General features: G+C 50.2%; 1 protein-coding gene across 2 annotated transcripts in view; it reads left to right on the top strand.

The window, feature by feature from the left end:
- The window catches only part of tiam2a (TIAM Rac1 associated GEF 2a), a 43,023-nt gene extending 28,814 nt beyond the window's left edge, over nucleotides 1-14,209 (top strand). Inside the window, exons 16-27 of one of the 2 annotated variants that reach the window (XM_037485982.2) lie at nucleotides 4,473-4,712; nucleotides 5,891-5,959; nucleotides 6,462-6,587; nucleotides 7,019-7,127; nucleotides 8,958-9,137; nucleotides 9,378-9,496; nucleotides 9,968-10,076; nucleotides 10,488-10,546; nucleotides 10,649-10,736; nucleotides 10,941-11,034; nucleotides 11,952-12,097; nucleotides 12,444-14,209. In XM_037485982.2, coding sequence (XP_037341879.2) covers nucleotides 4,473-4,712; nucleotides 5,891-5,959; nucleotides 6,462-6,587; nucleotides 7,019-7,127; nucleotides 8,958-9,137; nucleotides 9,378-9,496; nucleotides 9,968-10,076; nucleotides 10,488-10,546; nucleotides 10,649-10,736; nucleotides 10,941-11,034; nucleotides 11,952-12,097; nucleotides 12,444-13,171 — 2,067 coding nt within the window. In that variant the 3' untranslated portion in view covers nucleotides 13,172-14,209. The remainder of the gene's footprint in view (nucleotides 1-4,472; nucleotides 4,713-5,890; nucleotides 5,960-6,461; nucleotides 6,588-7,018; nucleotides 7,128-8,957; nucleotides 9,138-9,377; nucleotides 9,497-9,967; nucleotides 10,077-10,487; nucleotides 10,547-10,648; nucleotides 10,737-10,940; nucleotides 11,035-11,951; nucleotides 12,098-12,443) is intronic. The other variant, XM_037485983.2, reaches the window with a different exon arrangement.
- The last annotated feature ends 61 nt before the right edge of the window (nucleotides 14,210-14,270 follow it).

Genomic DNA, 14,270 nt, shown 5'->3' with positions numbered 1-14,270 from the left:
AACATCCATGCCGAGGGGCGCCTTGGTGAAAAGCAGAGGGATTGAGGCCCCAATCTCGGATCGCAGCTCGTACTTTAGCGTCTCTATGACAAAAGCATGAAAACCTAAATACCTCCTCGAAGGGGGCGCAGGGGAAGTAGAGGAACCGGGACACTGGATTGTCTTTGTTATAGGCTACAAGTGCCTTATCTTAGTCTTAAGGCTGAAGCCAGCTGGGAAAACAAGTTGAGTAAGTACGAAAGTACCGTCTGCAATGTGCTATTCATGTCACGTTTTATTCTAGTACGAGGCCATGGTTAACATCACTGCTCTGTTACCCACCCCCCCGCCTCCCCCCCACGGGCTTCGAGCCTCACATTTTGGAGTCAGCCATTCCTCTGTGTGTGGAGGTAACAAGCCAGAACAGTCTGCATTGTGCTGATGCTATTGAGAGGCTGGATACCGACTCTCCATTCAGCTCTCTGGAAGTTACACCGAGTTCAAATGGAGCTGAAAAAGCGCGTAAGAGGAAACGTGATTGGAGATATCTGGCGGCAAATGGAGAGAGGGAAGCAGGATGTAAAAAGGACGTCGGAAGACCAGCGTTGATGAAACAAGACTGGGAACGGTGACCCGAGGACGCATTTGCCAGGGCGAGAATTCCCCTCTATTGGCACAAGCCAAGTGGGCAGACTGTCCGGCCGGCGATTATTATGCAAAACAAGCTGGCAGCGAGCGCTGTTCTTCTCTGCTTACGCTCACAGAACGGCGCAGGATCAATGGCTCGATCCCCGTCAGAGAGGCGCAGGTGTACTCAATGCCGAGGGCTTCCGACCCAGGGGGGGGGGCCTTAGTGGAAAAGGCAGGCGGCAGTGGACACTTAATTAAGGACGCCCGGATAGGAGGAGGGAGGGGGACAAAACTTGAAGACCAACCCGAATCCGAGGTTGGGCGGCAGATAGAGGCGAGGCCACCGCGCCGACTACCCAGGGTTCGTGGCGGATATTTTCGTCCGGTTTGGTAGACGTTTTGTAATCTCACCTCATGCCGGCACCCGGGGGAGGCCGGCTGCGCAGGAAGGGCTGCTCGCTGGCCCGGAGAACCCGGCGGCAGGCGACAGCGGCGTGGAGGCTGCTCTACAGACTGCTCTTCATGGTGAGCTACAGCGGATGTTTTAGGGGTTAACGATGGGTCGAGAGGCGACAGAAAGTCGTCTACTACGCGACTGTGTTTCTAAGTGTGACTGCTGGAGAAAGCGAGTGGATACATCAAAGGGGCTTTTTGGATTCATATTGATATGGGGTGCTGTTTATTTTCATTATGCGGTGAAGGAAGTATAGCGTAAGCTTTTATTTCATGGTAATTTCCATGAAAAAGTGGATCAATAGAAATAATATTTTCCTTGACAGCATTTTCTGATGAAACCCTTTTTTGCTTTGACATCAAGGCAGAGGTGGACATCATGTAGGCCTACAGGTGTGTCTGTCACTTCTCTGGGAATTACTTCTGACTGCTGGACACCATCAGAAGGACACCGAGTCGACAGAGACGAAATGACTCCACACCCTCTCACTTCGATATTTTTTTTTTTTTACCCGCAGAGGTGACAAAGGCCGCTTCTTTTTCTAGACTTAAGGGCATACATGGCGAAAAAGAAATGGAAACGAATTCGGAGGTGTCAGCTGTCAGAGGGAGAACCTGAATAGGAATTTTCTGCAGCGCTGTCGGATCCAATCCTCTTTCCCGGAGCTCCGGGGCTTTTCTCCCGCCTCCACCGTCTCCGCGTCGTCTCGGCCCTTCATTGGTTATTTGCGCTAGCTGTCAGGCTGTGTTGGTGGCATTGTTGTGAGGCAATTCCGACTCCTGAGTCATGGCAGCACCCCCCCCCCCCCCCCCACCTCTCCCTGTCACGGTCCAATGCAGGTGGCGATTTCATTTAGTGGTGATGAAAATCGTATCTACTTCAGGAAAACGTTTTTTTTCTTCCCCTGCACGCTCAGTCAAATTAGGCATATTAACTCTTTTTTTCAGCCGCTGTGGGGCTCCTCTGTCGTCTCATTCGTGAGGCAAATGTGAGCACGTATTCCTAACGCATTCCACGCGTTGGCATGATTAGAACGAATGAAGCGCCCTTTTCCCGCGGCCGCCCGCAGCCCGGAATAAACGGCCACATATCTCACCGGCCTGTAGCTACCGGCGGGCTCTCCGATGAGTGCATTACTCTGTGTTACCGTCGCGCATGTCTCTCCTGTTCGCCCGCCCTCCGCTGCATGCAAAATCAGTGGCTCGCTGGCGCTGTGTGCTGCGGCATCATCAGTGTCTCAATTGTTTCGTGATTCTCATTGGACCTAGTCTGCATCAGCAAACTGCCATCACGGATCATGGCTGCCATTGTTGGCCATTGGCACTTTTATTCTGAACATGATGGTAGCAAATCTTCGTCTCAAAGCTTCATCAAAGCTTGATGAGGGTTTGTAGGAAAGGCTGGCACGATGGCAACGATGGGTTGGTCCTCTACATGAAATATCTCATCAACTATTGGATATGACTCAAGTCCCCCTCTGGATGAATCAGTAAAACATTTTTGTCAAATTCTTTGAATTTTGATCACCTGCAAAACGAAGGGCACGCCCATGAGACAGCAAAGCTGCACTTTGTGTTTAATGCTAAACATGTTAGCATTCTCAATGTGGGCATCAGGCCCGTCTGTTGGAGCTGCCAGTGCGGCTTCGGACTCGTTTTGGACCATCAACCGAGCGAGAGGTTTATCGCCGGTGTGTTTTAACATATGTTTCTGTTTGGAGTAGCCAGGTGTGTGTGTGTGTGCGCGCTCTCCAGTCACAACACCTCAACGTCACCACAAAGGGAGAAACCAAGTCCCCTCATAATTATCATCCCACATTCAATGAGCCCCAGAGCGGAGCGTTGCTGTGGGCGGCGGATCACTTGAAAGGGGCTTAGCACAGACATACATAAGAGAGGCATACACCCCCCCCCCCCACCCCCCCCGCCAGTCTGTCCCCCTCACACAGCCTGCAGTGCAGCGGTGGAGGTGCCGTCTCTGGAGTGACCAGGCTATAATGAGCGGGCTGATGGGTTGCAGACTTATTAATGGAAGCCTTGATTGTCTCTGGGCTCCCTGGGAATGGAGAGTGTGGGGGGGGGTAAGGAGGGAGGGGGGGTTTATGGGATGCAGCTCACACAAGTTTCCAGACTGAACGACAGAGACAAGTGTTCACACACACACACACACACTGCTCGCAACGCGCGCATCGATGCCTGTGTTGTCTGAGTGGACGGCCCATCGATCCGCAGAGTGTTGCTGTGCATTCTGCAGGAACACTTTCCCCCGCCCAGCCCCCCCCCCACCCACCCACCCACACAAACACATACACAGAAGCTGAAAGTGCTGAGCAGCTGTTTTGCCGCCCCGGCGTGCTGCGTCGCCGGGGCAGCGGCTTGGAACCAGCTATTACTGGCACTTATCAGCCTGTGCTGATTCTAGTGGACGGCAACAGATTACACAACCGCATTGTTTGGAACAAGGACGGCCGGCCATCGCGAGGCTATTTTTAGAATCTAAATTGCATCACTATTGATGGCTTGCGCACTACAGCCTGGCAAAGCTTGGTGCGGTTGATGAAGTAGTGCTTGAGCAGCTTGCCGAGGTAAGAAATTAGGATGGCGTTTGATTGTGTAGGGACATTTACTGCCATTGAGGCTGATGAGAGGCTGATGAGGGTTCATTTTCTGCCACAGCTGCTCAAAGACTTCAAAGTCTTACCCGCCACAGGCAAGACTTCGCAGTATGGTGCCCACGGCGGTTACTAATTTCCTTACCCCAGGCGACGCAGTCCAATGAACACAGACCTCTGTAAACGGCACGCCGCTGCAGGGGTTCACAGGGTTCACAGGCTTCCACGTATCAAGAGTACAAAACGGGCTGCAACTAACTCTCACTTTTCATGAATGAGGTTTTATCAGCTCAGTTTAGAAAATGAGATGCTTGCACCCTCTCCTCCACTCTACGGTCCAAACAATCATTAAATAAAATAGACCTCTTGGGATCTTCGCGCATGTCGGATTTCCTTGAATGGATGCGACACAAAGCTGCATGACTGTCCATTACGGGTTTAAGAAGAATGATGCAGTGTGATATATATAATGCTGTCTGCCGGGATGTCCAGTTAGTCCTTCAGATGCACTGTAGACCATTGGATGCAAAGCCAATTAGCATAGACTGCGTAACTAAATCCCCACAAGGCTCTTAGTACACCCAGGAGAACCACTGGCATTCATTATATTATATACAGCAACTGTGGATGAGTGAGAGTGACGAGTTAAATGTGTTAAAGGTGAAAGATTGGATTTTTTTCATTTGAATTGATCCTTGAGGACCTTTGTTGCAGGTAATGCAGTGTCAACTGGCTGTCAATCACCCCTGAGCTCCCTCACCTGAATTAACCCCCGACTCTCTCTGTCGCCCCCTGCAGAGCGCGGAGACCGTGTGCACCCTCTACCACTCCTTCCAGGAGGGGGCGGGCTCTGGCTCCGGGGGTTTGATGGACGACGCCAAGGAGCCTCCAGCGGGGCAGGGAGGGGGAGGGGTTACGGGGCCGGGGGCCACGGGAGAGCCCACCCTGCTCAGACCGTGCCCCGGGCACATGAGCGCCACCGAGAGGTTACGCAAGGTCATCCAGGAGCTGGTGGACACGGAGAAGTCCTACGTCAAGGTGAGCCGGCGCCGCTCTGTGGCTGCTGTCGTATTAGAGCACCTTATGACGGCCTTCATTATATAATGACCTCGTGTTGTTGGATCAGTCGACTTGTCTTTTTGAATTTGGCGTCCACCTGGAATCAAAATATGCCGATTCGACTTTACAAAACACACCCTTGGCAAAAATAAGAGTTGATACGCGAGTATGACAATTTAACAAAAATGTAATTTGACAAAACGTTGAAGTGAAGTTATTTTGGACCGACGTGGATTTATATATTTCAACATGACGGGTTGGCACAGGGACTCAACTGTGAGGCGGTAAAAGTTTTCTTGGCTGGACAACTCGTGTTTTTAATTGATATCTCAAAATACAACAGGCATTATCGCTGGCAGCTGCCTACTCCTTTTAACTTATCTGGGCAATAACAATTTGTTTTACTTATTTGTTGAGATCTAATCAAATCTCTATGATAGATAATTGGCAGGAGCGAAACCTTGCTCTCTTCTGTTAAAATTTAACAAAATCAGCATCTCTAAAGCTCAGTAATTAACGCCTACATGTTTCATCTTATGTTGTTTTTCTTGAGCTTTTCCTCTAAATGGAAGATATTATCTTAGAAGTGATATGGAACTTAAAAAAGAAGAAAATGTTTTTCACAGTGAGAGCTCCTCGTCTAGCCTTGTTTATCTCCTTCCTGCCCTATTTTCCATTCTGACCTTTTCCTCCCTGTCTCACATTAAAGATCCACGTTCATGATCTTTCAGACTCGACAACACTTGTTGCGTCTGGTGTTTTTTTTTCATTAAGTCCTTTCCCCCGGCTCCCCCCTCCTCCCCCTCAACTTGCTGCTGATTGGTAATTGAGTGAGGAGATTTTCTCCCCGGACTGCCTTGATGCAGGCCCGCTCGCCTGTATCGATGCGCCTCTTTTGAACGAGGTAGTTTGAGGAGGAGGAAACCCATAAATCGACCAAATGAGAACATCCCCACTGATACCAAGACGAGCTACGGCAGCATTAAAGTAGTGGGGGAGAGGGAGAAGATGGAGGAATGAGGTGGTGGTGGTGGGGGGGGGTCGTTGTGGGAGGAGGAGACAATTGGAGGTTAAAGATGATAAATCGCATAAAGGACAGGCGGACAAAGGGATGATGTTTGATTCCTCGTCTCTGTCTCTCTCCTCTCGGTGCAAAGGACCTGGCCTGTTTGTTCGAGATCTACCTGAAACCCCTGCAGAGTGAAACCTTCCTCACACTGGACGAGGTAGGTGGCGAGTTACGGCATGTGAGGGCCCCCTCCCCCCCCCAATGAATGAGAGTTAAAGATGACACCCATCCTTTAAGCACTCACCTCATGTGTGTTGCCGTGACAACATGTGACAGGGCCCGCAGCATCCGTCCCTCTGTGTCCGGTTTGACCTCGAGACACAGGAGTCGATAGACCACTGAGCAGTGGGGCAAATTAAAACGCCATTATGGGATGTGTCCAGACACAAAATGGATGAGAGCACGTTAGCCCCTAAAAAGCTTTTAACGAGGGGAGGTGTTGACCCTGAGTGTGCGTCACAGTGTGACTCTGACCGACTCGTATCCTTTAGCGCTCGTTCCCTAATGTTCTCCCCCCTTCGCCCTCTTTTCTCTGCCATTCTCCCGACATCCAACCCTCCTCCATTCCCCCTCCCCACAATTCCACACTACCTGTCCCTTCATCCCCCGGTGCCCCCCCCCCCCCCCCCCCCCCCCCCCCCCCCCCCCCTCCTCCTCAGATGGAGAGTCTGTTTGGCAGCCTGCCTGAGATGTTGGACTTCCAGAGGGTCTTTCTACAGACGCTGGAGGAGAGGATCGCCTCCTCGCCTGACTTCAGCACGCTGCAGACGCCCTCACAATTCAAGGTGAGACACACACGGTAACTTATGGCCTTATTGATTAAAACGTCCAACACTTCAGTATGGATTTCGCGAGTATGAGTATACGGGACAACATTATTCTTATGCCAGGTGGTTTCATACAATATTCCAAAGAAAGGTAGGACCTCTGAGACGAGAGAGCACCCCCCCCCCCCCCCCCCCCCCGGGGGATTTACAGCCTTGTGCCTTGTACATGAAAAGGTGTGCTGTCCATTGAGCGCCGCGAGGGTTCGCAGGTCGGCGAGCTGCTGAAAGCCAGCGAGCTCGAGAGGTTACGCGAGAAGGGAAGAGGACAGAGGGGGCGGGTTTGGAGTAAGGACAGAGTGGTTGGGTCAGGACTTCACACGTCTGCACCCTTTCATCTCCCCCCCCCCCCCCCCCCGTTGCTCCCTCTCTCACACGCTGTCTGTTTACAGAGGCTGCTGTTTTCTCTCGGGGGGTCGTTCCTCTACTACGCCGACCACTTCAAGCTCTACAGCGGCTTCTGCGCCAACCACATCAAGGTCCAGAAGGTCCTGGAGAGAGGTACAACAAACACCTGAGCACATGAACAATTCACGACCCCCCCCCCCCCCACACACACACACACACAAACTCGAATGACATAACGCGACACTTACTGCTTCAAAGTGTTTTCCGGAGCCGCGTTAAGGCCGCTTCGTTGCACCTGTGTTGCGTCAGCAGTCACTGTTGAAGCTTTGCGTTTGTCTTTTTGGGAGAAAAAGGGGGATTATGCACCAGGAGGGAGGTGGGCGCCGTTTACTCGTCCCGTCTCCATCACCGTGCACGGACGCGCACATCCAACCCACGATCTCATTTTGCCGTCTAAGGCGTCTGGACCTTAAAGCAGCTTTACAGGCAAAACAAATACATGCATTTATTAGAGTTTGGGTGACCTTGTCCACATGGAGCGTTTAAAGCCGTACAATGAAGCTCTAATAATTCCTCGCGTCGCCCCTCGGCGCCTGAGAGCAGAATCTTTGCCGTTGATTTATGGCTCCCGCGGCGCCGGCCTTTTCTGCCACTATTTGGGAACGGTGCCCAGTTCAGAGAGAAATGGAAGAAGATCGACTTTGTTGCCAACATGGGGGGAAATGGCCCCCCCAGTGCTGCTTAAATCCGCCCCATTACTAGAATTGCATGGGATATTCCTCGAAGTAAGCTAGAGGATAACTTTAATAGGATTTGCAGAAGAAAAACACTCAGAAATAGTCCCTGATGGGTCAGAATTACCTAGAGGAGAACAAAGTGCAGTAAATACGTAAATAAGAGTTTTCTGCAGCATGGAATATTTAAAATGCTGAAAATGTTTAATCGTATGCTAATACCACCTTTGAGCTAAATTAAGAGAGCAGTTGGATCCAACTGTATATATATTTTTCCCGTTTGTGAGGTAAAGAGCACTGGCTCTCCTTAATAACAATGAACGATCCAAACCTGGCTCGTAATGACTTCAATTGTAGGAAAAAAGATCTCAGATGCAAAGTATTCTACTCACTTATTCTTTAACCAAAGCTTTAAATGGTGTGGTGAACTGTATTGTAGTCGGTGCACACGAGTAACACAATAATTGCACAGTACAGATAAGAATAGCAAAGAATAAAAAGGGTCATAGTTGCACATTCCATACAGAGGATGTAGTTGGCTCAGCATGGTCCCAACCAGCTGATCCAAGGACACACAGAAGAAATCTGGGGGAGTCTGTCAACCCTTAAAGTAATTATATGCCCATCTCTGCCATTATATCACGCCCTCCCTTTTCCCATCATGCCAAGGGCCCCGGGTTGCCTTATTCTCCGTGTTTATTTGTCGACTCGTTAATTGCCTGCCAATTACTCTGGGAGGTGTCGCGGCAGCTGCCTTGTCTGTGGCTGCGAGTGCTATAATTAATACTTTAATGGCTCCCCCCTCGGGGAGCGACAAGGAAGCGTACTCCTCAGGGAAAATGTCATCACCTTTTACAAAAGGCTCCTTAGTATAACCTTCGTATATCCTAAGTAGGCCACACAACCGAGGAGCCCCGACTCGATCGTGTTCACCAGGCGGGCTTTAGTATTTAAGTACGTTATCACGGCTTCTGCTAGATTTCAGCACGAGGGTAAAAAAAAAAGATCTTCTTTTAGTTTATAATGGTGTTCATGGGTGAAGGATTTAGTAATGTGGTGAAATACGGTGGCGGCGGCGGCGGCATGCTGAAGAACGGTGACAGCTTAACGCTTCATGATGTACGGTTACGCTGCAGCTACACGTCCCTGTCGCTACGTGGGCATCTGGAAACACAAGCCACTCCGAGATTCCTATTCATTCAGTGTGTGTGTGTGTGTGTGTGTGTGTGTGTGTGTGTGCATTTTTCAGCTAAGACGGATCAGGCCTTCAAGGAATTTCTGGATGCGAGGAACCCCACCAAGCAGCACTCGTCCACCCTGGAGTCCTACCTGATCAAACCGGTGCAGCGGGTGCTCAAGTACCCCCTGCTGCTCAGGGAGCTGGTCTCCCTCACGGACGCTGAAAGCGAGGAGCACTACCACCTGACCCGTGAGGAGACATGCGCACACACACACGCGCCCAGGGATGATGTGCTATAAATACGAGCCACATTCACACTTGTCGATTTCAGTGTGTTGTCTTCATGCCGTCGAGCCTGCGAGCATCAAGTGACTTCTGCACATAAAGAGATCGCAATGTTGTCATGCAACGACGCGCAGTGCGCCCGAATTCGGCCCCCGAATGGATCCCCGGTAACAGTTTTTTTTTTTTTTTTTCCTCTCTCTGCAGAGGCACAGAAAGCCATGGAGAAGGTGGCGAGCCACATCAACGAGATGCAGAAGATCTACGAGGACTACGGCTCCGTGTTCGATCAGCTTGTTGCCGAGCAGAGCGGCCAGGACAAAGAGGTAGACCCACGGCTCAGACTCTCCTGGTGTAGCCGACGGATTTGAAGGCGGTTGTGCACTGTTCCTCAAGGGCAAACATTACAAGAATACAAGATACTCTTAATTATTCGTTTCAACGACGTAGATCCAGTTCCACTACATCAGAGCGGGCCCCGGCCTGTTTAGCTCCCGAAGATGTTTACGTGCGTTGCCTCCAGAGATTGAATATGTTTTTAGAAATTGATGGAATATCAAGTTCGGTTGTGTGAACATTCAAAGTGAATGCGAAATAATGTCGTCTAGGGTACCGAGAGTTTTTTCAAATATTTTAAGCTTTAAAGCTTTCACTTAATGTACAAACAGTTGTTTGTATTCACAGATAAAGGGCCGCTTGATATGTATCTCTCACACACACACACACACACACACACACACACACACACACACACACACACACACACCGTTCAACAGTCTCCTGTGTGTCCCGCTCAGGTCACAGAGATTTCTATGGGGGAGTTTCTCATGCATTCCTCAGTGGTCTGGCTCAACCCGCATTCATCGCTGGGACGCATGAGAAAACATCCCGAGATGACCGTGTTTGGTGAGTCTGCGCCCTTCTCGTCATTTAGCTGATGCTTTTCATACAAAGCGACTTAAAAAAAAAAAAGTGCATTTCAACCAGGATACAAACTCAGAGGAACAAGAAACTAGAAAGTGTGTTAAGTACGATCCCCTTTCTTTCCCTATCCGCAACCCTGGTAGACAACCAATGATTTGATTGAACTCCATACTATTTTGTCCCGATGGCTTTGGGCATGGATTACCACCATATTCCAGTGAATCTCAAAAAATTCGAGCTGGAGCGTTGATATAAGCTTTCAAGGCTTCAAGCTGGCATCTAAAATGCTTCCGTGGGTTGCACTCCTCCCTCCAGTCGCTTTCCCCAAGAGGCGTTCGCAGTCAAAACTAAGACGCGTTCTCTCTCTCTCTCTCTCTCTCTCTCTCTCGCCAGTGTTCAAGAAAGCCGTGATATTGGTCTACAGGGAAAACAACAAGCTGAAGAAGAAGATGGTAAGCTGTTGTTTTCCCTTGCGCTTTGCGCATTGGTGTCTTTTATTTTTATTTTTATTTTTTAAACTCGGGCCTCGTTCTCTCCTTCCATGCGATGAGCAGACCAGCTCCCGCGGAGATTCAGACCCCTTCAAGTTCCGTTGGCTCATACCGCTCTCCTCGCTGCAGGTCAGGCTGGGAAACACTGCAGGTAAGAACGAGGCCGCCCACTAAATCACTCAAAAGTGCACAGACCCTAAATCTAAAAAAGGTTCGCTCCTTCATATTTCTCCACACAAAACCCCTGAGCTCATTCTCCTTGCTCCCCCCCCCCACACACACACCTCCTCTGGCATTTATGCTCGGCTCCCTCCTTGTGATTAAAAGCCTCCCCTTTATTTCCTGTGTCTCCCAGGAACCGGCACAGAAAGCAGCTGCATCTGGGAGCTGATTCACTCCAAGTCGGAAGTGGAAGGCAGACCGGAGACGGTCTTCCAGCTGTGCAGCAGGTCAGACATTTACGCTTTCAGGTGGATTATTCCACAGCGTACACATTGAAGCATAATTAAGGTGAATAAAAAGTTTGGCCTCGCGTGGGATTAATTTCTACCCTTTTTTATTATTATTATTATTATTATTACCAAGATTGTACTCAAAGTTATGAGATTCTACACTGCGAGACAGATTAGAATTCTCCGAGGTTGTAAACAAGCCCAGAATTTGGGTGGGTGGGTGCTGATCAAGCTCAAGAAAAATAAGCCCATTTAATTCAATAATCTGTTTCACAGCTCGATGAATGTTTTCTCTTCGATATGAAGCCGTGTTCAGCAGCCGCTTGGTTTCTCATACGGACTTGAAAGAGGGAAATGCGTCTAACGGGCACCTTTAGGGCTCAGTAATTAACATTATATATCTTGTTTTTACAAATCCGGCTTAAACAAAGACGGCCTTTTTGTGCTTCGCTAAGGAATTTGACTGTTGGGTGAAATTTCGTATTCAACAGGAAAACATTTGTTTTAGTCTCATCTTAATCTAATAATTTAAAACGAGTAAGACAGACAATGTATAGTATGGAAAATACTAAGAGTTTTCCTTTTTTGTCCGCTATTCAGTATTTTTTCAACTATTTAAACATTTTATTGTGTAAAGCCATTTTTTGGACCTCATTAATAGCATTTTTGGTCCCATTGGTGCTTTTGTTCCTACTTTAGTCTGTTCCTCTCTACACGGGGAGGTTAGCAGGAGTAAAGCCTGTGACCCAATTGGTAAGTCCCGGGACACCGAGTGAAATTGGGATCACTCCTAATGAATCACATCACCCATTTCACTGGGGACACAACGGAACTCTCCTTCTAATCCCCTTAATCTATATTTAGCATCTGAAATCAAGTTTACGTACCGCGTGCTCACGCCGTGTCCTCCTCAGCGTGGTGGAGAACAAGGTCAACGTTATCAAGGTGGTCCGCTCCATCCTGCGGGAGAACGTGAGGAGGACCATGAGGGGCGAGGAGCCGAGCTGCCAGGAGCAACTGGTCCCCCTCCGCGGCACCTTCCCCTCCTGCGTCAAGCTGGGTGAGCCTCCGGAAACGTTCCTCATGGAGAAGATATTTCTTTTAATGGTCTCCTGGGACGTTTTTTTGTTCTAATGTCCACGTGGGGCTGAGGAGAGATTGTCCCCTAACTGGTAGTCAGCCTTTATAAATCATCAACTGTGTAATGCGAATTATGAATGTACTTCGGAGATAATCGTATCTCACTTTTTTAGGTCATGAAACGCTAGAGGGGGGAGAGGAAGGGGGAGAGAGGGGGGAGAGGAAGGGGGAGGGGGGGGGGGGTGGTGGTGGTGGTTGAGCTTGTGAGTGTTCTGCTCCGATGAGACGGCGGCGTTTCTGACTCCCGTCTCCACGTTGGCGACCAGGTACCACGAGGGCGTCCTGGCTCTGCCGGCAGCCGCTCGGCGCCCAGGCCGGGCGGCCCAAGCCGGCGCCGGACTCGGACGAGGGGAGCTTGAGCAGCGGCACCTGCAGTCTGTCCGGGGGGGGGGCTCCTCCACCTCCTCCTCCCCCGCCTCCTCCGTGCGCCTCCTCCGAGTCGCACCTCCTGCCCGTCCAGCAGAGCTGGTCCCAGCCGCCCGCATCGAACCCGCGGCCCCGCTGCTCCGCCGTCAAGGAGTCCGACATCTTGAGCGACGAGGAGGACGACGACGACGGCTTCAGCGAAGGCGCGGCGCGGCGAGGCAGCGGGGACAGCGGCTCGCCGACCGGCGCCGTCGAGGCGCAGTTGCTCCGCCTCGAGCTGTCGGAGGACGGCGCGGCGCGGGCTCCCCGCGTCCAGCCCGAGAGGCTGGGGGACACGCCGGAGACGCAGCCCCGGCTGGTGCGCGGACACTTCAGCGCCGTCAAGAGGAAGTCCAGCAGCCTGAGGAGGAGCCAGGGCGCCCTGCTGCACATGAGGCAGCACAGCAGGTCCCTGGACAGCCAGACGGACGCCGCCTCGTCCCCGGGGGTCCCGGACCTCAACGCCCTGCTGGAGAGGGAGTTCAGCGTCCACAGTCTCACGTCTGTGGTGAACGAGGACTGCTTCTACGAAGCGGCCGAGGGCCCGAACGCGCCGTCCTCTCGAGGGGAGCAACGCGACCCGCTCTGAAGCCCGCTGGCTGAGCGAGGCGGTCAGTGGCAGGGAAAGAAAATCCAACCAATCCACCAAGTGTCGGCGCATTAGAGCGATTTTCCTCCGCTCCCAACAAACCGCCTGTGTGAGACTCGAGCTGATCGATTACCGACCATGGATGGGGGATTTTGAGGGAAACGTCCTCAATCTGTCAGTCCCCTTAAGTGAACAGTCCACACTGCCTATAGAGTCATGAAAAACATCCTGAGGTTCCACCGGACGCCTCCTCAGGGGGTCAAACAGTTTGGGTCAGAGGTCATCTGTCGATGACACCCTGCCAAAGAGCTTCGGTTACGTCAGTCTTCCTCGAACTAGATGATTTTAACATAAACAAACAGGAAGGACGACGACTTTCAAAACAAAGATTATTTTTGCTGTATTTTGTGCACTAAAGTACAATGTTTGCCTATATATTTGAAATATTTTTTATTTGTACAGGTTTTGATGTTATTAATGCTGTTTTTTTTTTATTTATTAATGGTTTGGACCATGTACAGTCGAGCTTGGCAAACTTATTTGAGTGAAGGCTTGAACAGTAAATACAAAATATGCAATACTGCTTGACTTTTTATTCAACTCCATTTGAAATGTTGCCTACTGGATTTTGGTAGTCTTTACCACAAAATTTGCAATTTGTAGAAAATGCTTTGGAATGTACATTTGTTTTGAGATCTTGCTGCCTCATTGAAATGATTTAAACTGCAACCATGTTGAATCTCCAACGCTTCTTTTTACGTTTGTCTTGTATACGTCACCTTTTCTATCTCCGCCTCGTGTACGTATTCTCACATACGGACTTGACACTGTGCAGGGAGGACAGAAGGCAATAAACACAGCAGATATTTTTCTAAAAAATCTCTTGTTCGCCATATCACAGAGTACGTGTTGAACTACGAGAGAAGGGCAAACTGATATCACATCCTTTGCCCTCCTCCACTCCACTTTACCAGGCCTTCAACTAGCTAGCATACCAATGAATGTGAACGTCCCATTCTTATGGAACTGTTTAATGAATAAATATTTTATCTGTGAATGACGCGTTCAACCTTTTCACAGTCTGTCGTTTGATGGTTCT

This window comes from Pungitius pungitius, chromosome 14 (assembly GCF_949316345.1).
Source record: "Pungitius pungitius chromosome 14, fPunPun2.1, whole genome shotgun sequence".
Taxonomy (NCBI): Eukaryota; Metazoa; Chordata; class Actinopteri; order Perciformes; family Gasterosteidae; genus Pungitius; species Pungitius pungitius.
The sequence above is the reverse complement of the archived record's forward strand: the minus strand, read 5'-3'. Positions and strand labels throughout refer to the sequence as shown.